At 47.2% G+C, this 27,731-nt stretch overlaps 1 protein-coding gene across 2 annotated transcripts in view; it reads right to left on the bottom strand.

Annotated features, from left to right (window-relative positions):
* The window catches only part of LOC146184922 (solute carrier family 22 member 13-like), a 64,918-nt gene that overhangs the window by 28,073 nt on the left and 9,114 nt on the right, over window positions 1–27,731 (bottom strand). For both annotated transcript variants that reach the window (XM_084605882.1, XM_084605881.1), the window contains 2 exons: window positions 8,228–8,731; window positions 1,210–1,313 (listed from right to left, as the gene is read on the bottom strand). In XM_084605882.1, the coding sequence (XP_084462008.1) occupies window positions 1,210–1,313; window positions 8,228–8,653 (530 nt within the window). In that variant the 5' untranslated portion in view covers window positions 8,654–8,731. The remainder of the gene's footprint in view (window positions 1–1,209; window positions 1,314–8,227; window positions 8,732–27,731) is intronic.

Raw genomic sequence — 27,731 nt, 5'->3', positions numbered from 1 at the left:
AAGGATATAATGCAGCCTGAACTGTGCTCCCTCACACTCGATCAGCTTTATACAAGATAGTGCCGCTCTTATTACAATATGCGTTCACAAAATAAACGAGCGTTAAGAGGGCTGCAAATGTTGATGAGGATCATCATCAATTACCAGCCATAACCACTTTGTTTCCTAGCGTGATTTGCCGGATTCGCGCTGTTGTAGACGTTGTTATTGACACCGCGACATCGGGCTATGGCGCCCTGCTTTATGTTCATTATAGTCTCTTCGTATAAATTTAAATGTGAATCGAACATGTCATAATCGGATCCACGGGCGGTACTGCGGTTATGTTATTTCTGTTGTGAAAAAAAAAAGAGAGAGAGATCACAATTCATTCTCAAGGAACCTTGCCCCGTAAAAGAAATTAAATTTGAGGGTGAAACCACCAAAAAATTTACAGGGAATAGGGTGAACCAGAGAAAATTTTTTTGCCGTGAGCAAAGCTGCGCAATGTTTTTAATATTGGAATTTGAATTGGTTTATTTATTCCTCGTACAGGCGAGAGGAGGCAGAGACTAAATGCTATGTGAAAACCTGAGAGAGGTCTCTGTCTCCCACAGAGATTCTGACATCTAAAATTCCAAACATGTATCACAAACAGTTTGTCATTACAAACGCTGTTAGGATAAAAACTCACCTACTGCAGACGGTGGAACACGGTTAAATTTACTTCTATCATATACTAATTACACAAGAAAATTTACAACTCAAAATGATACATTTCACAGAAAATATTTTTATCTAATTAGAACAATTTGAGAAATACCGATGTGGATACACATGAACAATTCCTATAAATTATGAAAACAATCTACGGAAATGGCTGCACACAATAAAAAATAACTACTGAAGACAACAGGATGGGCGGATTGTATTCTAAAAGCTATGTTCAGCATTACCTGAAAGCACACATAAGGTGGATTACATAAGATTAGTAGTGAGAGCTGGATTAAAGATAACCGTAAACTAAATACAACACTCGTACTGGACACTCATTATGGACGTTGGACTCTAAGCAAGAACAAAGGGTTCAAGCAATATCAAAGCACCCAAATCCCGAATAGGTTTTGTGCAAGTGCTATTTACATTATTTGTCAAGACAAAAGTATGGGCTCAATCTCCGCTACAGCAGCGCAGGCTCCCATCAGCTCGGCCACGTGGACAACCGCTTACCTGTCGCTCACATCACCGCATATGAGCACGCCGAAGGCCGTAGCAACCCAGAAGGCCGTGTTGGACACGTAGGCCTTCCATGAATTCTCGCACACCCAGTCCAGCTGTTGCACGTGGAAACAAGTTTCTGTGAAAGCTGTATAGCTTACCGCTGTAGACCTATGTCAGCGCTTAAATGGATACTAATGAGAAATTACTGAACACAAAGTGGGCAGTGAAACACGCAGAAGGGAAGACACAGATCTGTGCCTCTATGTATATTCTCTTGTACATGGTTTCCTGTGCGCTTTGCGTTCACTGTGGGTTATCAACTAGTGCAGACCCACACTTTAGTGAGAAATTACCACTTCATGACTGTGTTCGAGAGTGAGGGATGTTCACATAGGGGCACATGGAGGAGTGTCAGTGCAAAGACGCACAATGAAGTAATAATACCGCCCCATGTAAAATTCTTAGGCGTTCCGAAGTGTTTAGGTTGCTTTTCTGGTACATGGCAACCTTGTAAGGCGAAAGCTTTTCTTTTCTTGCCTCATTAGTGGTGTCACCATAGTGCGTCGTCAATGTATGTTGGCAAATTGTGTGGATAGAGTTTGTCATCAGAGCTGCCCGCATGAAATGTCAATAATTTATTGTATAAGTGATTGACATAGAGGCTTTACAAAAGTTAGAGCCATCTAGTGAAAGAAACAGAAACTGTGCGCGGAGGCCATGTTTTGTTCAGTCCGCCCGCGCCTCCTATCGAGTACGCTGTCAACGTGCGCCTTCGTAGAACCCGTGCATGCACCGAAAGGTGAATTGGAATGCCCACAAGCGATTGTTTCATCTTTTAACATCACAGCAGTCGCTGTTAGCTCCAAGCTCTATTCAGAATGATGCCAGTATGTTGTTTCTTACCCTTCTGCAGCCAGCGTACCGTCGTAGACGCGCACGGAATCAAGGTATACGCGTGTATGCGACCGTTCGTTTGCAGTCCTAATCGGCTTTACAAGGGTCACTTGCATCATGTAAAGCATTATTGCACGTCCTTCTGACTGGGAGCTAGCTCACAGAATGTGCTATCACCTAAAACAGCAAGGTTGTTTTGCGCGCTATGGAGCCTTGTGAACTTGAAGGATAATCTTATGCTGCGATGGAGGACACGGGAGAAGGAAGAATACATGTATAACGAACGCTATTGTGCCAATATGTTCTTTGAAACATTTTGTACGTAGGTTGCATTTACCATTGTGTATTGGATTTAAGACACGGGCATGATTACCGAATCTCCTTTTCACAGTCGTACGAAATGGTAGTGCTTGGTGCAGAGAGCAATACGGTTGTCTAGTGCGCCTGAGGCGCGTGTTTCACGCCGAAAAAAGAAAGCGGCTGCCAAACCCGCGGGTCTAGAAAAGCAGGAAAAGATGGCATCCCACTAGTGTGTTGTAACATGCTGACGTGCAGCCCGTTCGACCGGTCCACGTCCAGAGCGCGCAGCTCAGGTTTTATACCTGCCAGCGCGGCCGATAAAATAACAAAGCGTGCGGTTCACTTTTGTGTGTTTTTTCGAGTCACCCGATGGTTCGCTAATTCACAGCGACCTGAAATTCACTGTAATTTTTAAATATGTCGATTTCTTGTTTATACCCTTTGTCAGAAAGTAAACATTTCAAGCCGTAATCTCATATGAAAGCGCTGACATTGGAAGCTTCGAGGAACTGGGAGGAGGAGGAACTCGGCTGAAACGAAAAAAATTTGAAAAGTCAGCTCACATCACTGCGAAGTGTTGGTGCTTTGTGCATCTGGCTGTGTTCATACACTCAGATTTATATCATATCGTTATAGAAAAATTAGGGGGTCACTTAAGCTCCGTCGTTAAAGGTAAAACGCGATAGTGTCTCTCTCATACACACACACGCACGATGTTTTCTTTCTTCACGTGTTATATTTTAGCTCTTTTATTTATTTATTTTATTTACCAAATACTGCAGGCCCTAACTGGGCCCTAGCAGGAGGGGCGAAAAGAATACAATGCAGTGGAATATGAATTCATCAAAAGTAACATACTACACACGAGTGTAGTATGTTATATGTTATGTATGTTATGGTTATATTTTTATCATTTCTTTATTTTTATTTTATTTGACGTTATATATTTTTATACACCAATACGCTTGCGTCAGCAACAATCGGCTTTTGAACATATTCTTCAATCATTTCAATTAATCAATTACACATTCTAAATTTTCTTCCTTAGCGTCACCAAGCACTGGTTTTTCATTCTGACACCTTTAAACCCCTACTTTCCAATTTTTCCTTTTTTTCGTTTCTTTATTTCATCAGTTGATCAATTAATTACAAAGATTTTATTAACTCGTCATCGCCTATCGCACACCAATCAATATTCAATCACTGGAAGCACAAACCACCATGGCAAATTTTTTTACACAGCCCCCGATTATTTCCGAGACTAATGCCAACTACTGCGTCGATGGCATGGGAAGGAAAGTGCTAAGGGCCAGTCCAACTTACGTCAAATTACGCACGATCCTTTTATCATAAAATAAAATGTATTCTCGCTCATTTCACCAACCAAGTATCTTCCAGTGGGATGAGTGACGGTGATTGCGCAAACCAAGCAAACAAACTCGCGATGATCTCTCATGGGCGTTTAAGTAAACAGCAAAGGCGCACAGACAAAAAAAAATCCACATTACAGAACTCTGGATACTGTACCTGGATAGGGATGACGCTGCGGATTGCCGAGGGGCCCATGCACGACTCGTAAAGCAATTTGTAACTGCGCTCGGCAGCGCGGGCGGTGGGCCCCGCCACGTCTCGGCTGTCAAAATACGCTTCTAGGCGTCGCTAACAGAAACCGCCAGGGACCGAAGAGAGGTCCAAGTACAGCACACTAGGTTAAAACGTGAAAAGCGCGAACAGAACGGCGAACGCTGACGGACGGACACGAAGCGAACGGATGGAGCGAACAAAATATGGCGGCCAGCGCGGGATCAGCGTGCCGCTCACGGTTGCCAGACGTACTTTTGTAAACCCTCTATTGTAGCGGGTGAAACGATTTTAGCACAGGTGAAAGCTTGACGGATGAAAGCTGGTTGTAAACGGCTCAGAGCCCAGATCAGTGTGCACGCACGTCTCTCCTCTATATCCTCGAACTCTTCAGTAAGTCGCTACTCGACGTAGCAATATAATAGTACCAAATACGGTTTCAAAACTAACAAAGAGCGATAAACTCGATGGTGTTCTCTTAATACGGATGACCTCCACAATATTTGGCCCCCTGGACCTCCAAACTTTCACCTTACCAGAATATGAATTGACGCCTAACCTAATTCGAGAAATCTTCAAATTGGGATGGAGCAGCACCAGAATATGGCCCACAGGATCCCTGAAATTCAACCTCGTCAGAATTTGACCAAAATCGATGTCTGAACCTAATTCGAGTATGGTCAATTCAGTGGTGACCTCCAAGCTTAGATGGTTTACACCCTGAATCTCGCTTTACTGGGCCCCCGAAATTTGAGTTTGTTTTTATTAGACCAAAATTAGCGTCTAACTTAGTTTTAATACGGCCAGCTAAGCGGCGACTTGAAGATTTAGATGGGCCCCTCCCAAAATTGGACCCCTCGGCCTACAAAATTTGACTTCGTCCAAATTAGACCAGCACCGGTATCTAAGCTGAATTTTAGTATGGCCAACTTTGTGGTGAATTGCACATTTAGGTGGGCCCCACCCACAATTCGTCCCCCTGAACAACCAAAATTTTACTTTGTCCGAATTTGCCCAAAATCGGTGTCTAACCAAATTATTTTGTGTGTGGTTAGCTTACTCATGACTTCCAAATTTGGGTGGGCCACCCCCAAAATTAGGTTCCTTAGCTCCCAAAATTTGACTTCGTCCGAATTTCGCCATTGGAAACAGCAAATGAGCAAGGTACTGAGCAATGAGACGCTGAAATCATAACGAAACTAGGCACGCAACTCGCAATGCTTTCGCATTTCTGCGCATAAGCAGATGTCACGCTGAAATTTCCTAAATTGTTAGGTGTAGTACATAGATAACGTGATAGACTCGCTGTGGTGCTATATTTCTGCAAGGGAATTCTGTGATGCTGATGCGGTTTGCTCCCAAAAAGGGCGAAGAAAATTCGAAAAAGAAACGTTGGTTCTGAGTGGAGATGAGGTTCAGTACCGGAACATACTAAGGACGTCCCAACACATGGCTTGTCAACAAAAAAGTGTTGTGCGGCCACGTATCGCAGTGCAGGCACGAGTGGCTACATGCACTTGCAAAGGCAGTAGTCGCTGGAACCGTGGAGCTCTCTTAGTAATAAAGCATATGTGGGAGTGAGATGCTTGCAGCCGGCTTGCAGCTGTCACTGATATCCTTAAACCTTGTTTTTGATTTAAAATACAGCGCGTAGTAACAACATGAATGTAAAGGTTTCTTGATCACGATCAACGCAGACATTGTCGCTGGTTCTTTAAGAGCCGAAGTGGCTTCTATGCCGAGCACCAAACTTTTAACGTGCTCAAAAATAAGATTCCTACGGAGGTCACTTGCCTATCAATGGGCACTTTAATAAGCAGGAACTGCGGTATCTGTGACCTTGATTTTTAATGCGAAAGCATTTTCTTGTCTTATGAGTACGGTCATCAGTACGTGTCACCACAGCGTGTCACCAATGCGTGTCACCGGAGCTTGTCCGCATGAGCTAACCTTAGGAAAACATTATGGGGGACACTTGAGGTCCCCTCTAAATGGCCCCTGAAACGTTACTTTCTCTGATATTCTAGTGGAAGAAATCCATAGAGGCGGTTTTTGTGAAAACCCGAGTGAAAAGTTTTACGTGAAGCCCATAATGCAGAAATAATTCTTAAAAAGTGTTCCTGGTGACTGCTCGGAACCAATCAGGGTGACACGTTTCCCTCTCGCAAGCCTCTCATACGACGCAAACCTCCCCTGTGACGTCATCGGGGCTTTCTGGGTGCGCCCACTCATTGGACGCTAGCAAGGGACGCGGACGAAACAGAGAGCGGTGGGGTGCCATCGTGGCTTGTTTTGCTCATTTTTTTCTTCCGCGCAGGCATGCGCTGAGTTGAGGGGGGAGAGGAGGAGCGTCATTTTGGATCGCATATATTTTCGGTGTTAGTGATGCTAGGTTAAAATATTTTGCATGCAGGAGAGGCCTGATGTGATACCTATTGCTCGTATGCGTTGTATGGTTTTAGCAAATAGCTTTTGATATGACCCTTTAAGGGTATGACGCGATAGCGTAGGCTAATGTTTCTCAAATGTTGGTCCACTGAGCCAAGGGGATTGGCGAAGCGATTTTCGAGGTTCATGAAACCCACGCTCAGAAAGAGAGGCAGCGGGATAGCTCTGGACTTGTTAGACGCAGTTGTTCATGGTTAAAAACATGTAGGTTCGAAGCAGACATTAGTTTCTCCAAGTGAAAGAAAAGCGAAAAGAGTGCGTAAATGGCGAGTGCTTGAGAGAGAGGGAGAGAGAGAGTCTGCAGTGGTTGTGGATTCCTGAATCGCGGAAACTCGAGCTGTGGCTGCAATGCTGGGTAGGGCTGCAATTACGAGCGTCTAGGGTGCCCGGCTAGCGAGCGGCTCGGTGTTGAGAGGCCAGTTTAGCCTTGACTCAATCCCAATTTCGAGACCTGCTCCCGGAACTGCAGCCGCACTCCGCACAAGGTCGCCACACAAGATTCCCACGCAAGAGCTTGAAGCCTTCTGGAGATCTCCATCGTCTGCATCAAGCGTGACCCAGAGTGAAAATAGTCGAGCATCTTAACAGTACCGGTGTCAAGTGAAATTCCATCATGCCTAACACCGCGCGATGAGGAGGCTAACGGGAGAGACTAGAACATGATTTCACTAAGGAAGAATAAGGGCAAAGCACACCTCAGATTTTAGAAGCCGAAGACTACGATAACGGAAGTGGAAGTCGTCGCCCCTTTCGGACACTTATTTTGTTGAATCAGATATTGGATAACTGTCCACTTTAATTCTTGCTGGGGAGAAGGCCCCCGGCGATACCTCAGATTGTCAAAGTAGACATACCAGCAAGCTCTACTGGTACCCAAGTAGTGCTAAGACACACAAACAACCCAACCAACGCATCATTGAAACATTTTCAAGGATTCGAATCACTTGAAGCTTGAAGCGCCTTGTTTCTGCATTTTGCGCGCAAGCTTTAGAACAAACGCTGACAAATTCAAGAGCGGCTTCGACACGCCTGCGCGTCCTAAAAATGTCCCATGCATCAGTGAAAACTTGCAAGAGTCAAAGAGGCTTGCATGGGTTCTGATGAACATGTCAGCCCTTGCAAGTTACAGAAGGAAGATAAGACTCGTCAAGTTCCATTTCGACACCGAAACTTTTATTTTTGGATTTGCTTGCTTAACGGTATTTCGTTTCATTTAGTCCACCGGCATCTGAGAAGATACTTTCCTTAAATAGCAATGTGAAAACGAAAGAACGAAATGAGGTTAGAATTAGAAATAGGTGTGTTATCACGTATAAGAGCACGAATAATAGATTTAACGAAATGATAAACACTTGGTGAAAAAGTAGAAATGGCAGAGCTAAGAACAAATTCTAGCAGTGCGATAAATTGTATATTACGGCGCGTTAAGCCATTTTGCTTATACTGGGGCATTAATATTGCTACGCAGAAAATAAAACGTACATATATCCTTTGCAACCCTATACGGCAGCGCTCGTGTGGGCGTTAATAAGCACACTTTCTGCATTTCGTCGACGCATAAGTGTGTGCGACCAAGTTGAAGCTTGAGTTTTTTCTCTGCCGAAGTAGAAGACAAGAAGTGCATATCAACTTTTGTTACAGAACTTTTATGTGAACGGTTTAGCAATGGCAACTGCTGCGCCAACCTTGCTGTCCAGTCCCCAGCGTATCAAATGCCGCAGTAACTCCGGCATATGCCTACCGCGTGTGCTTATCGCAAAATTAACCATATAGCGAAGAGAAAATTGATAGCCTCCTCGCTCACCTCAGACACCACGCTTGGATAGAAGTAGGAGAAGTCGTACTCCCAGCCGAACTGACACGGTACAGTTGCACGGCTGAAGGCATCAGCGTACGACTCATTGCCAATCCTGGAATCAGCCGCCGCGCCAGACAGCCAGTGGGCAAGCGTATCATTCGGTTCGTACATGCGACACTTGCTGAAGTCCCCGTCGGTTTCGCGCGGCAAGGCGAGAGAGAGGATTTCATCTTCGGTCACGTTGGCAGCTTGAAGCGCGGCCAGCAGCTGAGGCGCCAGGCGACACCGGTGTGGCGGCACGAGCAGGCTGAAGATGTGCCCGAAGAGTGGCAGCACACGCAACGGAGCCACGAACACGCACAGGTAGACGATGAGCAGCCACTGAAAGCGACCAAAGTCGCCCACCTCGCGGAGCGCCTCCTCCAACAACATGCTCGCCTCGTGCTACCAACTCCGCGGTGGGTGTCACACCTTCCTCGCTCCTTTCGGGGAGAGGAAGGCCACTGGATGCTGGAAAAATATGCGCGTAAGCAAAGTCGGGTCAGGGAATGGGGGCGTAAGGAAGGCAGCAAGGTTACTGAGAGGCTGATCACCAGTGCTGCGAAGATGCGAGGCTCGAGAGCGAGCGGTTGTGCAGTAGAAGGAAACCTTGTAGCAAGAGATTGCAGGAGTAAAGAAGTTCAAAGATCATTCTTCTACTCTTATTTTTTTTTTATTGGCTTATTCAGACACTATATTTATTTTAGGAAAGTGGCACGCTAGCCATTTCAACTTTTTTTGTTATTTTCTTGCTGATTGATTAATTATTTGGAATATTCTCAGGAGAGCATACTAGCTGATGACGATTTATGTTGGCCATTTCTGCGGCATCATACTCAGCGTTCGAGGGGAGCGGGAAGGAGAGCTTTCCTTGTTGTTGTAGATTTTGTTGTCATACGCGCGATTAAATTTGTTCCTGTACTGCACATATAATAGTCACTTTAGTCACCTCATAAATTCAGTAACCCTTTGTAGCAATTATACTCATATGTATAGCACGCTGGGACTTCTGATATTTCTTGGTATTGTTTGTAGTTTGTGTTGTTGGCGCTCCCGTGATTATACTTCAGGAAAGCTGGCAGTATCAGCAAACAACAAACAAGCACAAACAAAAACAGACAACCAGTGTTTTGTGTATTCATCACTTTCAGTTCATAATTCGTTTAGCTCTCCGATCCTCATTGTCCGGCCTTCTTCAAGGGGGTGAGTGAACCAGCCGCAGCGTAAGTGTACTCCAATGTAGCCTATTCATAGGAAGCGAGCTGTTTCGGGAACAACAAAAAGTAGTATGAGAAGTTGAAATGCGACTGATGGGATGCAGAATAGCTGGCGCTGACACTTGCAGAATATTTTCTGACATGAGACTAGAGGTGCAAAATTCCTGAAAATTTTGAATGGCTTAAGATGAAACTGTTTTTCGAAGTTTTTCATCGAAAGTTGGAAATTTGGCAAAAGTGAAGCACATGGCTAGAATAGCGTGATTTTATTTGTTAAAGGCACAAATACCTATAGCTTTAGGTTTGTTAGACAATTCGTAAGCGAGCTTAGTACGAAATCCTAATTCAAATGCGAGTGATATGGGCATGTTATTTGCAAAAGCACCAAATCCGGCCTGTGTGTTGCTGGTGTTGCCCATGACTAATGCCGCTACCTTATCACTTCCGAGAGCTTCAGTTCTTTGTACATCTCTCTAGGAATATGTACCACAGTGCGACAGTTCTCTCTTGTTTCCACTGACCAGCAGAGTAACGATTTCCGTGCAGATACGGCCAATTCACGAGCGCCTCAGCACAAAGATTAGTCCACCGCTCTGCCAAAAAGCTGCGATATGTTCCAAGTTGTCTAAGTTTCGACAAGCTTGAGCTAAGACAGCGTCGGTTCAGCTTCGCAGCCCTAGAATGATAATGTCCAGAACATTGGAAGGCATCAAGATCTCTTGGGTGCTGCACTTCTTCTCTGCAAAGTACAGGCTCACTTGTTGATAATTCCCTTCGTAAATTTCCTTGTCGTCCGGCCTAAACACAACAAATGCTTTTTCAAGCGCTTCACATATTAGGACACCGCATGCTCTAGGTTACAGCATAAGCTTACTGCTCACGTTTCCCGACCGATGGAGAAAATGCTTCCGGAGGGTAAGCTCCGGGCGCACCTGTCTCGATATTTGCAGTAATATGTCATCTCATGTACTATAAGTACTCTCTTCCTTTTGAGCGAATAGCCTTTCCGATAAGAAGCTATACAAAAACCGATGTCGCACGCAAGAGCTTGTATTCGGATAAAGCAACTTACGTCGGCAAACGTCTTTTGGTTTTGTGCCGTGTGCACTGCGCGGCAGCACTTCTGGCCATTTTCTACGACTTAATTCGTACAGTAAAGCATTAAATCTCACTTGTTGAGTTCTGCCTGACATATCCGTGTCCCCTGCGTTCAAACCACATCCTCGCAGCAAGAACGCTTGAAATACACTCTCCTGATGTAAGCGTTCGGCTCCTGAGCCAGGAGGTCTGGGTTCGATCCCGGTCGCAGCGGCCGTGTTTCGATGGAGGCGAGACGCAAAGTGCCGTGTGCTGCGTGATCTAGGTGCACTGTGAAAAATCTCATGTGACTGAAATTACTCGGAGCCGTCGCCCGTCCTTACCCGAGTCTCTTTGGGACGTTAAACTTCATAAAAACCTATAACAGGCGACGAAAATTACTTCCTAGTCTTTCGTCGAGGCATGCTGTAGGGGTTTCCATAGAAAAAATAAACATAGATAGCAGACAAGCATTCATAAAATCTTATAATCGCATTAGAAAATTTATGGTTCTTTCTTTCACTTTTCCGCTTCGGCGAATAGGAAAACAATAAGAAATGATTTTTATTTGAAAGTTATTTTTTTCTTTCGGTCTTCACAGCTTTTAAGGAACTCATAAAATATGCCTGTCATTCGCAATGCTTCTGAGAACGGTGATTTGTAGTCCCAAAGAATATAATTGCCACTGTAGTTGTTAATAGCAAGCAGAGTTCACTAATTCTAAGTACACATGAGGAGGAAGGCGTTTTATTTCTCTTCTTAGGTGGCTTCGAGAAAATATGACGAGATTGTTCTTCAGCATCGAATTTTGAATATTTTATTCCGTCTGCATCCCAAGGTACGTTTCTTTGATATGCTTATACTAACCTTCCTTCGTTGAGTAAAATATGAAGTTAGGAAGGAAACTTACGTTTAACAAGCAGCACATTTTAGAAAGATATATTTCGATTCCCATTTTCATTACAATAACTCGCTACAGTAACCGAATTGGCCGGACAAGTATGAAAAAGTAAGCATTGCTGTAAAAGGACCCTAGAATGCCCCCAAAAGGTCACTGGGCTCAGAGAAATGCCAGAAATTATTCATGCTTCTGCATGTTGTAGAAGTTGCCACTGCTTAAAAAAAAATCTCGAAAGCAATGTGAAGTTGGTCTGTTGGAGTGGATTCGATAATGTGCGTGATGTATGCATAGCACATGCGTATGGATGTTGACACTCATGCGGATATAGAGTATTATTTTATTTTAGTTTCTTCGAAAAGAAAAGACTAAACAGAGGAAAATATACTGCAGAATTCTGCTTGTCAAGGTACAAGTTTAGAAACAAATTAAACATGGAAGAATGGCGGCGTTAAAAATGAAATGGCCTTTGATAAAGATTATCGAATCGATAACTGAGAATAAACATCACTATCATGAGCCTGTAGATTGAATCATAATATTATATGCAGAGCCTGAAGAGCATGCAGCGAGCGATCATTGTCGCGTATGAGTTTGTTCATAAATTGCGTGCATTGTGCATGAAAAAAATATATATATATATATCAGGATGTCAACTAAAAAACAACTCCCATAAGAGAAACTGTATAGAGTGAAGTCCCTTTAAAGTCGTCGCTTTGCCGGAAAGGTCGATCTTGTTGGTCTCTTGGTAATAATTGCAGAGCTGCTTCTCTCTAGACACATGAGTTGGATGGGCACAATGAAGTAGTGGGAAAAGAAACGGCTTGTATTTTCAGATTTAGGGAAGGACAGCCCACGCGATATGAAAAATTAATGCTCTTGAATAGTGTAGTACTAGGAACTGTGCACTGAAATAAAACCGGAATTGTATTCTCCCTCTCCGATTGAAATTGAAGATTGTCTGTGCCATCTACTATGCCTCCGTGCGAAACTAATCTTGCCGAAATTCATTCCCTCGAAGGCCACTCGTTGCGCCTGCAAGGGCAGCCGTCGTGCAGTGACCTTAATGAGAGTTGTCAGCTTATGTTGTTTTAATGAGTCAGCTGATCTAAAAAGAGAAAGCATTCACAAAACGTGTCAAAGTCTCGTTCACGCTGATGACACGATTCCCCCGTTACTTTCCTGTTTCAGCGTTGCTTAATTTGTTGCGACACCGCTATAACCCGCATAGAAACCAGCGGTGTCATATGAGACAAATGAAAGAAAAGATAATGTGACAATAACATCAAAGCAAGTTCCTCTCTTGTTCTTGTCGCATCTTCTTTTCCGCCGCCTTGCGACGTCGCTTTGCAAGCCTCTCTTCTCTCTCTTCAGGGGTTTCCATTGCTCGCTTAACTCTCTCAGCTTCATTTGTCCTACGTGCCGCTTCTTCACGGCGAGCGATGTCGGCGAGATGAATAGATTCGGCTTGGTGGCGAGCGGCAGGGGGCGGCAGAAAGTTAGGTGGGCGGATGAGATTAAGAAGTTCGCAGGGGTCAAGTGGATGCAGCTAGCACAGAACCGGGTTAAGTGGAGAAATATGGGAGGGACCTTCGCCCTGCAGTGGGTATAATCAGGCTGCTGCTGCTGCTGCTGCTGCTGCTGCTGCTGCTGCTGCTGCTGCCGCTGCCGCTGCCGCTGCCGCTGCCGCTGCTGCCGCTGCCGCTGCCGCTGCCGCTGCCGCTGCCGCTGCTGCTGCTGCTGCTGCTGCTGCTGCTGCTGCTGCTGCTGCTGCTGCTGCTGCTGCTGCTGCTGCTGCTGCTGCTGCTGCTGCTGCTGCTGCTGCTGCTGCTGCTGCTGCCGCTGCCGCTGCCGCTGCCGCTGCCGCTGCCGCCGCTGCCGCTGCCGCTGCCGCTGCCGCTGCCGCCGCTGCCGCTGCCGCTGCCGCTGCCGCTGCCGCTGCCGCTGCCGCTGCTGCTGCTGCTGCTGCTGCTGCTGCTGCTGCTGCTGCTGCTGCTGCTGCTGCTGCTGCTGCTGCTGCTGCTGCTGCTGCTGCTGCTGCGCCGCCGCCGCCGCCGCCGCCGCCGCCGCCGCTGCCGCTGCCGCTGCCGCCGCCGCCGCCGCTGCTGCTGCTGCTGCTGCTGCTGCTGCTGCTGATGATGATGATGATGATGATGATGATGGTGGTGGTGGTGGTGGTGGTGGTGGTGGTGGTGGCGAGCGTGGCGAGCGCTCGCACTAAGCATTATTGCCTCATCTACGGCATAGCACTACAGGCTCGCCGAGCGAGCGGCTCTCCCATGGCTAATATCCTTCGCTGCGCCGCAGCAGCTGAAGAACGCCGCGCATGACCAGTGAGGCGCATAGCTAAGTGATAACATCATGCGCGGCGCTCCGCGGATACCGGCGATATGTACCGATACAAATGACGCTTGCAGGGCGTGTGAAGAAGAAACGTGAGGCTATGCACGCCATGATCCATCTCCCTCGTCTTACACTCATACCAGTCCGTCCTGCAAGTGTGCGCTCGACTTAGTACAGTAACTGAACTCATCGACCAGCGTGAAACAAGCAGAACATGCAAAATGTGGCTTGAGCTCCATCGTTTACAATCTCTTCCTCCTTGGTAGTACTGTCGATTCATAGGCAATCGCTCCACTGCTTGACCACCGATTCCAGCCGCGCATCCACCTCCAGGGTGCATAATATACACCGATGCATCACTCACAGCACTGCAGAGAGTTACCGCAATGTACAGTCCCACCCACCCACCCTTATCTTAACTCTCACGCAAAATATAGCGTCGATACGTCCACCCCCCTTGCCTTTCAGCTTCATGCGATACATAACGCAATTGATTTCCTTCCACTCGTACCAACATTTGATATTGCTTATATTTACACTCACTCCTTAGCCGCCCTTAAGCAACTTAAGGCTGTTCGGCGCACATTCCAAATTACACAATCCATCACCAGCTCTGCAAAAATACCTCTGTCCTGTGCCTATACATTGACTTCGCGGCCATGCTCACGATCTGCATATCTTTACCATCTTGACCATTTGGGCTAGTTGGTGCGAATCTAACATATTGAACTAGAGCAAGACGCAGAAACTCAAAACAAAAGGAAAACAGCGCTGTCTCGTGTTGTTCTTGTTTGTGTTTCTGTGTCTTTCGCTGGCTGAATATGCTACATAATATCCATTTGGATACAATGACACACCTTGACCCATCAGGCATCCCACCATCTTCCTCTCTTCCCCCAGATCTATTCCTGTCCCATGTTTCCGAGAAATAATCTTTACGCCAGAGAACACGCGCTCAAATTCCTCCGTGTTTGTACCATCTCTTCCGCAATCTCACTCGTGAGGAAGAGGTATCCGTATGCCGTATTCGGGCAGGAGCAGCTCTGACCCCTTCTTTGCGTCATCGGTGGCGTGACTAACATCTTCGAGTGACCGACAAATGCCCGCATTGTGGTGCTTCATTAGAACTGTGTAATATAAAACACCTGCTGCGGACCTGCCCAACTACGGCATCCGTGAGACAGTGCTACCTAAGGAAAGTAGGCCTGCGGTAGTACCTTCAGGAGCTTCTGCGAATTTTTAATTAAGACCAAATTACACTACATCTTTTTTTTCCTACTGCCCGATCCTTTTTTCACTATGCCTGACGGCAAAAGTCTCGAATAAAAATAAAAATAAAACTAGTGTGCCATGTAGAAAAAGAAGCGAAGCAGCCACCACATCCCCGAAGTGTTCCACACCAGCTGCAGAAGTGGATGTTCGTCACCTGCTGTGGACTTGTGCAGGGACAAGGGCATCAAGGACAGTTTCTGCACGAAGTGGGACTATCCGCAACAAGGGAAGAGGACTTCTCCAAATGGCTCACCGACAACTATAAGAGCAGGAGCCTTCTCCGGTTCCTTACGGAAAATAATTTATATGGGTTTTTACAATACCTATGCCTTATTGCAAGCTTGCGAAATAAGAAAAAAAAAAGCTCCAGAAGAAGAATGGAGCGCCGCGCCTTGCGTACACTGCACATGAAAAGAAGCAGCAGGCGGCGAGCAGGCCGCGCGCCTCTAGGGACGCGGCTGAAGGTCGGATGAAGGTCAAACTCCGGCGCGCGCGAAACGCGCCGCAGATAGCCCAGAGAAGCTTTCGCCTCAAAGGCGTGTAATGCCACGTATGTTTTCTTATTTCTTCAATTTTTTCCGCTGTGTTTTTAAACCAGTTTACCAACACAAAGCTCATATGCCTTTTATAGTACTGTATTATTTATACCTATTTTGGTTCCTTCTATATTTTAGTTTTTGGTTATACGGAGCGGAAAGACTTCCACTATCGGAGTGCTCTAATAACTATGTTAGCTTATTAATAAATGGCATTTGTTAGTACGTCAGAAATAACATAAGTACCGTATACACTCAACTAAGGGCCGCACTTTTCCTTTCGCGTTATTAATGGGCGAGCTTTTACATGGAACTGAATTTCTCAGTTATTGTAAAATGTATTCGAAAAAAAAAACTACTTTATTCACCAATGCAATCGGAACCTTTAGCTGGAGCAAATTTGGAAATACCTTTTACTCCCTAGTGGCCCATTGATTGTTTCAACAACCGCACCAATCTTATTTTTTTTTATTGAAGCACACGATAACATTTGCTTTATCTCAAGCACAAAAAAACGCCCTTTTTTTTGTAATACCAAACATATTTTTCCTTGGCCACCAAAACTAAAAAATTTCAGCCAAAGTGAACAAAGCTTTGGAGGAGCCCTTCTGTAATTAAGCGAGCCCACAGCGGGATGAATGGCACGATGACCTGATTTCGTAATAAGCCAAGAAATGACCCCAAACTTGGGACGAACCGCTTGTTGAAGTCCACAAAGGGTACAGGTTATTCGTCGTTGTCGTGTCTGCTAAACAACGGTTTCTCACGCTTCGTGTAAATGAATGATAATTGGTTTTATTCCATTGCATTATAAATATTTTTAAATATTAAAGTTCAAAAAACGATGTCTACTGGTAACGCACGCCTCTACCTCAAGATGTAAGAGAAGAGGGGCAGATATGATGCTCTACTTAGCCTCTCTGTTGCTGTCAGTTCGTTTGTCGACGGTTTTCATTCACTCCACGCAGAGGCTCTTGAAATGTGCTTCATCCGGCACACATCTGTACAGCTTGTTCATTAGAAATACGAGTATTGCCCATAGTCTTGTGTTGAATGTAAGTATATCTTGTTAAGCGTCGTTTGCATAGAAAATGCTTATTTTAAATTTATTTTTCATACCTGAGAGCTTCCTCAATTCATGTCGGCAAAGGTGAAGTGAGAAAACAGTAATTATACAGCAAAAACTTTTACATTGCGTGGTAGCAGTGTCGAATACAGTGTATCGATGCATGTGAACGGAGAAAGCCTACCGAAAACAACATTACCATGTCTGTTCCGGCCAAGCTCAACGATAAGATAAACACCTATCCATAATGCCTTCTAAAGTTTCTATCGTTTCCATGTTTAGCTTAGCATCGCAACGAAAGCTAACTCATTTGTGGGAACTGAGAACCCGCATACGTCAAATTTTCACCAGTTAACGTGTGACTAGTGTTATAATACTTAGAGCTTTTTGCCTTTTATATCTCGTCTCACCTGTAGTTGACGAGAAAAAAGACCCCTGAATACGCATACATAGCATATTTCTCATGTTTGCGCTTGTTAACAATATTGCCACGTGCCTAGCGCTGCGCGACTGCCGTGCTTAGTGCCGACGACGACGAAGCGTTGGTTGGCTCGAGAGGCGCGCTGGTGCTGGACACTGTCAGCGCAGCTTGAAGAAAACCTGACTCCCGGGTCTTACCTTCACGGTACCGTGTATCTTCACGGCTCCCTGTCTTGAGTAGTGGCTTGAGTCGTGACACTGGTGGAGGTGTCATTGCTGATCCCTTCTCCTGCGGACGACCCGACGTGGCCGCTTCTCGTGACCACTCCAGTTCATCGTGCAAGCCCGCGGCTCCGAGGCTTGCCCCCCGAGACCTTCCCTCTTGAAGAAGAGCCCATAGCTTCCACCCTAACCATGGCAACGACACACGCCGCTCATACCACGACTGTCCCTTCCACCCCTTCGGCCTGCCTCATCCTTCAGACCCCACGTACCCCTAAGCCATTCCACGGTGAGCAGTTCGAAGACGCCGAGGACTGGCTAGCTCACTACGAAAGGGTCGCGACATTTAACGGCTGGGACGACGCTGCAAAAATGCGAAACGTCTACTTCAGCTTTGAAGATGCTGCTCGGACGTGGTTCGAGAACCGCGAGGCCACATTCTCTACGTGGCCGGCCTTTCGAAGCCAGCTCCTCGGTACGTACGCCAGTAGTGACCGCCGGGAGAATGCGGAGCGTGCCCTGACCTCTCGAGTTCAGCGCCAGAACGAAGGGGTCGCAATGTACGTTGAAGACCTCATGCGCCTTTGCCATCACGCCGACCCGTCCACGAGTGAAGAGAAGAAGGTGCGGCACCTGATGCATGGCGTCAAAGATCAGCTTTTTTCTGGCCTCGTACGGAACCCTCCCACCACCGTCGGGGCGTTTTTGGCTGAAGCTGCGATCATGGAGAAACTGCTACAGCAGCGATGCAGTCAGTATTCTCGGCCACTGAATTCCCTCTCCGCACCACCACCGACTGATCGCGCAGACTACTATCTCGGGGCAGAACTGAGCTCCCATCGCGACCTCATTCGCACCGTACTTCACGAGGAGCTCAGAAACTTCACGAGATATTTGCCCCAGGTCCGGCTTCTCTGGCCCGCGTCATCCGTGAGGAGGTCCAGAACGCACTCACGCTACCAGTAAATGCAGTCGTTCCACCGCCACCCCGGGCCTCACCCAGCCGATGACTTATGCTAATGTGACACGCCGCCCAGCCTTGCTACCTACCCCTTCCCCTTACACGCCACCTCAAGTCGCTGTGCATGCTGCGGAACCGCTGCCCCTCTGGGCAGATCGGCGCCAGTCACCCCGGAAGACTGATCTCTGGCGCGCTCCAGATAACCGTCCTCTCTGCTACCACTGTGGCGAGGCAGGTCACCTCTACCGGCGGTGCCCTTATCGCCAGATGGGCCTGAGAGGATTTTCCCCGACAGCCCTCGTCCACGGCCTGGTCAGCGGCCTCAGGACATCGCCGAGTACGTCACCCGCCAGCGTAGTCTGCCACATTCTCCTCATCGTGAGTCGCGTTCGCCTTCGCCTCGTCGCTCTTCGCCCTCTGGGACACAGTATACCTCTGGACGCCGTGGTTCCTCGAGCCCTCTTCGGGAAAACTTGCTCCGGCCACCTTTGGGGGCGAGGCCGCCGCACAAAGATTCGCCGCAAAGCTTCCGCCGCCGCACCGTTAGCTTCACTCCGACCTGCCGTCGACATTGAATCGTCCCGACGCCGGCCACCCAACTGCCGTCCAGCTTCCGCCGCCACACCGCTCTCTTCGCTCCGAACCGACGTCTACAGGCCCTGGTCTTGGCCGGGTCTCCCTGGACATCCCTGTTATCGTCGACACGAAGGAGTTCAGCGCTTTAGTTGATACGGGAGCCGATTATTCTATCCTTAGCGGGCGGCTTACAAAGACACTGAGAAAAGTGATGACGCCATGGAACGGACCAGACATACGTACGGAAGGCGGACATGTGGTTCCACCACTGGGTATGTGTAGAGCCCGGGTTGCGGTGCAAGGCTGCACATTTGTCGCGACTTTTCTTGTTCTAGGCGAATGCTCTCACGATGTTATTCTTGGCATCGACTCCCTTCGTGAGCACGGTGCCACTATAGATCTCCCGAACCGCTTGGTGACGTTTTTCGCCAAACTGGCCACCGAAAAGCATGAGTATCGTGGGTCCCACTCCACGCTGCGAGTCGCCGATGATATCCTCACAGTGCCACCACGCGCCAGCATCCTCGCCAGAGTTACCTGTGACGAGCCACATCACGGCCTCCGGGTTGTTGAGCATAATGTCTCCCACTCACTCGCCTTGGGAGTTTCTGTGGCAAGAGGTCTTTGCTTCCTTCGTGGAAGAGAGACGGAGGTGCTTGTCACCAATTTCTCCAATGAACGTCGACATCTGTTCGGTGGCACTGTCATTGCTTACGTCGACCATCTGCAAGACTTCGCCGAATGTTTTGCTTCCGAGGAAGCTACACCTAGCACCGAACCGGATGATGCCGTACACGATGTCGACATCAATTCTAGCCTTTCCTCCGCTGAAAAGAGGCACCTCCGGGATCTATTGCTGGAGTTTCGAGCGTGTTTCATGTCTTCGTCTAAAGTGCAGCACACGTCGGTCATTAAACACCGGATTATCATGCGCGAAGGCACTCGGCCCATCCATTAGCAGCCCTATCGTGTGTCTCCTCGGGAGAGAGACGCTATCCAACAGCAAGTCAAGGAGATGCTCGCCGATGGCGTCATTCAACCGTCAAGCAGCTCATGGTCGTCGCCTGTAGTCCTTGTTAAAAAGAAAGACGGAACACTTCGTTTCTGCGTTGACTATCGGAAACTTAACAGCATGACAAAGAAGGACGTCTGTCCGCTGCCACGGATCGACGATTCTCTCGACCGACTTCGCCGAGCCAAGTACTTCTTCTCCATTGACCTCAGGAGTGGTTACTGGCAAATTGAAGTTGATGAGAGGGACCTTGAGAAAACTGTCTTCGTAACACCAGATGGGCTCTATGAATTCCGCGTCCTCGCTTTCGGGCTGTGCTGTACTCCTGCCACCTTCCAGCGGATGATGGACACCGTGCTCACAGGTCTTAAGTGACAGACATGCCTTGTTTATCTCGACGACGTAATAATCTTTTCACCGACGTTCACGGAACACCTGCGCCGCCTGAGAACTGTTCTCGAAGCCGTCCGGTCTGCCAACCTTTCCCCAAGCCTCAAAAGTGCCACTTCGGGTTCACCGAATTGAAGTTTCTTGGGCACATCGTAAGTGCTGATGGCATCCGAGCTGACCCTGAGAAACTTGCTGCCGTTGCTGCCTTTCCTGTCCCCGCCAACAAAATGCAGTCCGACGGTTTTTGGGCATGTGCTCCTATTATCGTCGCTTTATCAAAAACTTTGCACAGATGACCAGCCCTCTGACACTCCTGACTCGAGATGACTCATCATTTTCCTGGGGCGCCGAGCAGCAGATGGCTTTCGACGAGTTACGACGCCGGCTCCAGTCCCCCCCGATCCTGGCACATTTCGACGACGATGCCGACGCAGAGTTACACACGGATGCGAGCAACGTCGGCCTTGGTGCCGTTCTAGTTCAGCACCAAGACGGGGTCGAGAAAGTAATTGCCTACGCCAGCCATGTACTTTCCCGTGCTGAGTGTAACTATTCCACCACTGAAAAAGAATGTTTGCCGGTAGTATGGGCCGCTTCCAAGTTCCGCCCGTACCTTTATGGCCGACCGTTTCGTGTCATCACTGACCATCACTCGTTGTGTTGGCTGAAAAACCTAGAGGATCCTCGTCGCCGCTTAGCACGTTGGGCATTGCGCCTGCAGGAGTTCGATTTCGATGTTATAAGTCTGGTCGAAAGCCCACCGATGCTGATAGCCTGTCCCGCGCGCCCGTCGGCCCTCCTTAGTCAGATGCCACCGACGACGATAGCTTCCTTGGAGCAGTCACTACGTCCGACCTTATTTCCAAACAGCGTGCCGACGCCGAGCTGCGACTGATTATTGACCATCTTGAAGGTGGGCATCCTACAATACCCCGGTACCTTGCTCGGGGGTTGTCGTCGTATTGCCTCCGCAATGGGGTGCTTTATAAGAAGAATTCTACGTCGAGTGCAAAAACATACCTGCTAGTCATGCCGGCTGATCTAAGACATGAAATCCTCCTGCCCTGCCACGACGAACCAACTTCAGGGCATCTTGGCTTTAGACGCACCCTAAACCGAGTCTGGCAGAGCTATTACTGGCCACATCTTTCTCCGAGCGTTAGACGTTACGTACAGACTTGTCAATGCCAGCGGCAAAAAAAAAACCCGCGCTCAAGCCATCCGGCATGTTACCATCTATCGAACCACCCCTCACACCCTTTGAGCAAGTGGGCATGGACCTTTTAGGCCCATTTCCTTTATCCTCGAACGGACACAAGTGGATCGCAGTCTGCCGGCGAAGTTGCTCGATTCTTTATGAACGACATTGTGCTCAGACACGGTGCACCGTCGACCACCATTACTGACCGAGGAAAGGCGATTACAGCACTGCTACTGCGGGACACCTTAACTATCAGCCATACCCAGCATCGCACAACAACAGCGTATCACCTTCAGACGAATGGTCTAACCGAACGACTCAACAAAACTTTGGCGGACATGATCTCAATGTACATCGACGTTCAACATAAAATGTGGGACGAGATCCTGCCGTATGTCACCTTCGCCTACAATACGGCGCCGCAGGAAACCACGAAGTTTACGCCGTTCCGTCTCGTATATGGCAGGGAGGCCCGCACGATGTTGGACGCGATGTTCCCGTGCGGGGATGAAGCGGTCAAACCCGATGCCGGCCATTTCGCAGAACAGGCCGAGCAAGCCCGTCAGCTGGCCCGCTTGCACATCAAGGAGCAGCATGCCACCGACGCTCGACACTACAACCTTCGGCACAGGGAAGTCCACTACGAACCAGGGGACCAAGTGTGGGTGTGGACCACCGTGCGCCTCAAAGGCTTGTGCGAGAAACTGCTCCACCGGTATTTTATACCCTATAAAGTCCTGCGCCGCCTAAACAGCGTTAATTATGAAGTCATTCCAGATGGAACTGTGACCGCCAGTGTTCGGCGTCAGCGGCCTGAAATTGTGCATGTGGTGCGCTTAAAGCCGTACTTTTCGCGTGACTGAGCACTTCCTGCAAGTGAGACCTTGAGTTATTGTACAGTTCACCTCACACCTAATTTTTTTTTCTCTCCTCTCACCTTGTCATCGGGACGATGCTTTTCTTTCACTGGGGGGGGAATAATGCCACGTGCCTAGCGCCGCGCGACTGCCGTGCTTAGTGCCGACGATGACGAAGCGTTGGTTGGCTCGAGAGGCGCGCTGGTGCTGGACACTGTCATCGCAGCTTGAAGAAAACCTGACTGTCGGGTCTTACCTTCACGGTACCGTGTATCTTCACGGCTCCCTGTCTTGAGTAGTGGCTTGAGTCGTGACAATATCAAACGCGCGATACATACTATGTCAAATTTAGCACTAGATTTGCTGGCATATCATTGTGGAACATTTTACCTGTAGAAATTAAAACATCATGGGCTCTACATCAATTGGACTCACATAAACAACGCTATATGAATATATTGAGTGATGCCTAATGTACTAATAAATGTACTATTTATTCACTTGGTTTGGTTCATTTGCTTGCTACTACTAATTTATTATTTATTGAAATAAGTTGCCATTGTTTGCTGTTTTTGTATTAGTATGGTATGATCGTAGTGCTAGGAGCCCCCCTCCCCTCTTGACTGTTTTCATTTTGGGGCCTCCTAGTGTAACGATGTAACAATCATCATTGTATGCGTTATGAACAAAAAAACCTGAAACCCGAAACCTGAAATATATTAAAAATTATCATTCTTTCCCCTACGAAGTAGCTGAGGATTTGCACCTGCTAAGGCTCTTCCAGTCAGAGCTATGCGTACAATACGGCGAAAGTGCATGATTAGAACGCTAAAGCCCACTTTGTGAATGCTCAATAATTTCCTCTCAATCTGGATTACCAATACCTAACATATCTATCTTAATTAATTCACCAGGTGCTATATTTCTTATAAAGGTATCAAGGTATCTGTCTCAACTGGATTTTCCAGCATAAAGTCCAAAACTTCGAGCAAAGGATTTCAATTCAAGTGATTTAAGGTATTAGGTCAACTGCAATGAAAACTTCAACTGCTAGAGAAGACCATTATCCTGCAGTACATCAAGAGGGAATGCTAAAACAAAACATGAGAGGCCCTCTTGGAATGAGTAGGTAAGAATCTTGTTACTAAAATCGCTGTTTTCGAAACCGAAAGCGAAAAAAGGGCGGCCATTGCCGGAAGTGACGTAGAACTTGGCATTCTTGAGTCATTTTTCTTCAGGTCGTAGCTGTAGCTGTAGCGGTAAAGAAATCTCCGTGGTTTATTGCGCAGAGATCGTATCGAGTCCGGTTTTTTTTGGCTGCTAAAATATGGGAAGCCCCAGAATTGCACGTTTTAGGGTTTTAGTGTGTAATCTGAGCTACGCGTTCGCTGGTGTAATGAAACCGTTAGAACAGCGATGAGAACGGAGCGTGTCGAACGGTCTCGGCATTGCGAGTTCACGTGGCGGGGTCCCTTCCGACAATACCATTTGTTGGGCGAGTTGTCGTCCTTTCTTCCACGTCCCGTCTGTCGCACTGTTGTTATGGATCCCTTCCGACTGATGTGCGAAATTATTCGAAACGAAGAGAGCTGTTTTTGTTTTGATAAAATGACTAAAAACTGGATTTGCATCGGCGATACGGGTACGTCTCGATTGACATGCACTGTAGAAGGAAACGTGATTTTTAAACGAAAGTAGTTTTTCGTGTGTCATACGGAATCGTTTCGGGAGCACCTAGGCCTAACTGTTTCGTGCCTGTAGTGTATCTCATCTAGCTTCGATCATCGAAATGCACGTACTGTCGTAAAATTTATGAGCTTGAACACGGCATAGTGTGCCGCGCTGTACAATCAGCGCAGCCTGGCGAACGCTGGCAGGCAGTTCGCGTGCAAGATGCGCGCGGATAAGGCGGTTAGCTGAGCCGATGTATACTCCCTGCCGTCAGTGCGGTCTGTTGCCACGTCTAGCCGGGCAGCCTGCTGTGTTAGCAATCTACAACACGTGGCGATAACCACTCAAGAAAGGCGCACGCGCATGAATGTTCTACATGCTGAGTGCGCTGCGTCAACAATCCTGATGTGCGGTCCAACTTTCGTGTTTCTGTGTTTTGGTTTTAGGGGGCAGCTCTCGTGCACCCGTTCGTCCGTTCGGCTGCGTCGCCGTTGCCGGTGCAACCTAGTGAGTATGTAGAGGATGGGCGAAAGAAGAGGCACGAGCTCTGCCTGCGCCTTTATCATTTATCGTTGTGCGTTGCGGACAGACAGCGGAAGCTGACAATGAGTGCATCCGCTATCTAAATGCCGTAGCCACGCGTATTTTGCACTCGGAGTCACTGTCAGCGCACGCTAGGCAGTGCTGATTGTACGGAGTATCACGCTTTGCCATGTTCACGGTCATAAATTTCATTACTGTACCTACAGGCAAAAATTCAAAAGCTGTAGCTACAAGTAGGTGTGTGCATGGCCCTGCGTTGCAAACGGCTGACTTGCGGCCAGGTTCGAGTCGGACACGAGTAGGAAGAGAGGAAGAGGAGAAAAGAAGGGCGGAAGGCAGGGATGTTGACCAGAAATAATTCCTGTTGGCTACCCTGCACTGGAGAAGGGGAATAGGGGATTAAAGGGGAGGGTAGCGAAGTCCTTGGTTTTGATATGAGCTGATCGAACGAAATGTGCTGTGCTTCGTTGGCTTCCATTTATCGTGTTTAATTACTGCCACCCACTATTTTCGCACCTTGCTGCTCTTCGGAAATCGATGCAAACTTACTCCGGGTACGGCGCGTGTGTTTGGGCACCCTAGGGATTCAGAGTGGCTCGTCATGGTTCTCGCACTTAGGGTACTCAGTATCGGGGTTAACAGACGATACCCGACCACCGCAGAGTCCAAATAGCTCTCCACGCCCGGTTCTAAGTCATACCAGGCGAGCCGCAATTGTGCGACACCGCTGCCAGGGGAACGCATTGTCTGCTACATAGCTCTTAAAACTGCTATATAACTGCTACATCTTTTCATGCATGCCTAGAATTTGGTCACGACAGCTTTCATGACGCATCGAAAAGGTTTGCAGCCATTCTGAGTGAGGTAAGATTTAGTTTCGATTGGTGTTTAAGCTTTCTCTAACTGTAGGTCTTCTAGCCTGAGACTGGAAAATTGCAAAAATCAAACAGATTTTTAAATTGCAGAAGAAAATCACCTATGCAAGCTACTATACTCAGTTTTCTCTTACCTGCATCTGCTGTAGGAATCTACAGAACCAAGTTACCTATCTGCTGGGAGTCATTTTTAGCATAACGCTTCTAACGTTAAGTCATACGGGTTCAAAGAGCCATTTTCGTGTGAAATGCAGCACTTGAAATTATCTGCTTTGCATTTATTTGTGAGCTATAATGCGAAAACGTAATCTATATTATTTGACTTTGCAAAAACATTGGTGAATGCCTGTTCTAAAATTTCTGCACTCCGACTAGGCTCGTTAACCTTATAACGCCGTTTTAGCTTCCTTTCACAGCCCATGGGTTGGTTTAGCTTAGTTTTGCTTATAGGGTTTTATGTCCCAAAGCGACTCACGCTATGAGAGATACCGGGACTCTGGGCATTTAGACCACATGGGTTATTTAACTTGCACTGACATCGCAGAGCACAAGTGCGCTTTGCTTTTCATCTCCATCGAAAAGCAATCGTCGCAGCCGCAATTAGATCCCGCGCCCTTGAATTCAGCAGTCGAGCGCCCTAACTATTGAGCCACAGCGGCGGGCCCTTAATATTGGTAATAATCGTTCCTCAGCTATTTCACTTGTTACCTCCAGAGTGCCGCAGTACTGCTCGCTTGGTCGATTATTATTTTTTTTTAATTCGTGGTTGAATATTTCCTCGATACCATATCCTCACGCACGCGTATTTGTGTCGACGATTTGCCTCATGTACCCACCCAACAAGCATACTAATGGCCGCCTGACACATCAAACAGACCATACAATTTTTGGCAATTGGTGCAGCACCTTCTAAATGACACTTACTGTATAGAAGGATGAAGTCATGCAATTAAGAGTGACGCGTGATTGCTACCACATTGTTGCTACCATTTCGTCAAATCATTCATGATTTTTTCATATTATAATTACTTGCGCTGTTTGCACCGAAATTTCAATGTTCCTACGCGGAAATCTCAGCAACCGTTCTTGCAACGTTCGTGAACAATCTCTCCTTGATTGTTTAGGGTCACAAATCGACTTTGCTTATCTGTTTGGTCTCGTTATCTTAGCAACACGAACCGCTTCTTAGTTAGAAATTCAGAAAGCACAAAACATAGAGTTCGTCCAACGCTTGCACTACCCCACCCCGCCGCGGTGGTACAGTTGGTACAGTGGTTAAGATACCCAATTACTGTGCCGGGATTTCTGGGTTTGAACCCGACCGCCGGCGGCTGCGTTTTGATGGAGGCGAAACGATGTGGCGTTCGTGTGCTGTGCGATGTCGGTGCACCTTAAAGAACCCTAAATAGGCGAAATTTTCTTACTACGGCGTCTCTCATAGCCTGAGTCGGTTTGGGATGTTAAACCTTACAAACCAAACCAAACTTGCAACTATCCCTAACTGTGAGGCTATCAATTTCAGAATTATCCGCGGTGACTCATTACCTTTTATTTCGGCACCACTGTATCGTCACAAAGGGGCAAAGAATACCATTCCAATATTATCACCTAAAAACCTAGTGGTCACTGTCAGTGTCATAAGCACATTGCACATTTTATTTTAATACTACTCTAGGTTTCGAGCCTTCAGCGGCGGTAGCCACGTACGTCTTACCCACATGACGCTGTGACGTCACACACCCCGTGACACTAGGGTGTAGGCTGGCAGGAGCTGCGAACTTAGGTCTCTCGTTTCACATGGGACGGTTACGTCCGAATCAGCCTGTTAGGACCCTGGTGTTCACGTTACCCCTATAGGCCACTAAGGCACGTTCATACGGCTTGGTTAAAGCGGGGCTTTATATGTAAGCTGAGGAGGAAGAAAAAGAGAAGAAGAAGAACGCTCGATCACCCGAAGCTAATGCTTTCGCTCAATATTTGATTCAGCAGCGTTGAACCCTTGTATTCTTTTTTTTTTTTTTTTTTTGAAGGTGCCGTTTAAAAAAGATCTGTTTACAGGACTTTATCTCTTATTGTTGCTGCCTAAATTTTTCGGAGGGCATACATTGTTTTCCGATCCTTTTTATCCATTTGATTTTACGTTCTTATTCATTATTTTCTCTTATCATGTAATGTATACTGCGTCACTGCTTCTTCAATTCAGCACAATTTAACAGGAGCTCTGTGCGTAATTATAGATCATATTTTGTGCCGTATGAATTTAGTTTATTTGCAAATCATTTCTTCCATTTAGGATGTTATTGAGTTCTCGTATATTTAGAAGGATTTGTTTTG

This window comes from Amblyomma maculatum, chromosome 6 (assembly GCF_055883805.1).
Source record: "Amblyomma maculatum isolate TAMU_Amacu chromosome 6, ASM5588380v1, whole genome shotgun sequence".
Taxonomy (NCBI): Eukaryota; Metazoa; Arthropoda; class Arachnida; order Ixodida; family Ixodidae; genus Amblyomma; species Amblyomma maculatum.
This window is presented reverse-complemented; position numbering and strand designations above follow the sequence as displayed.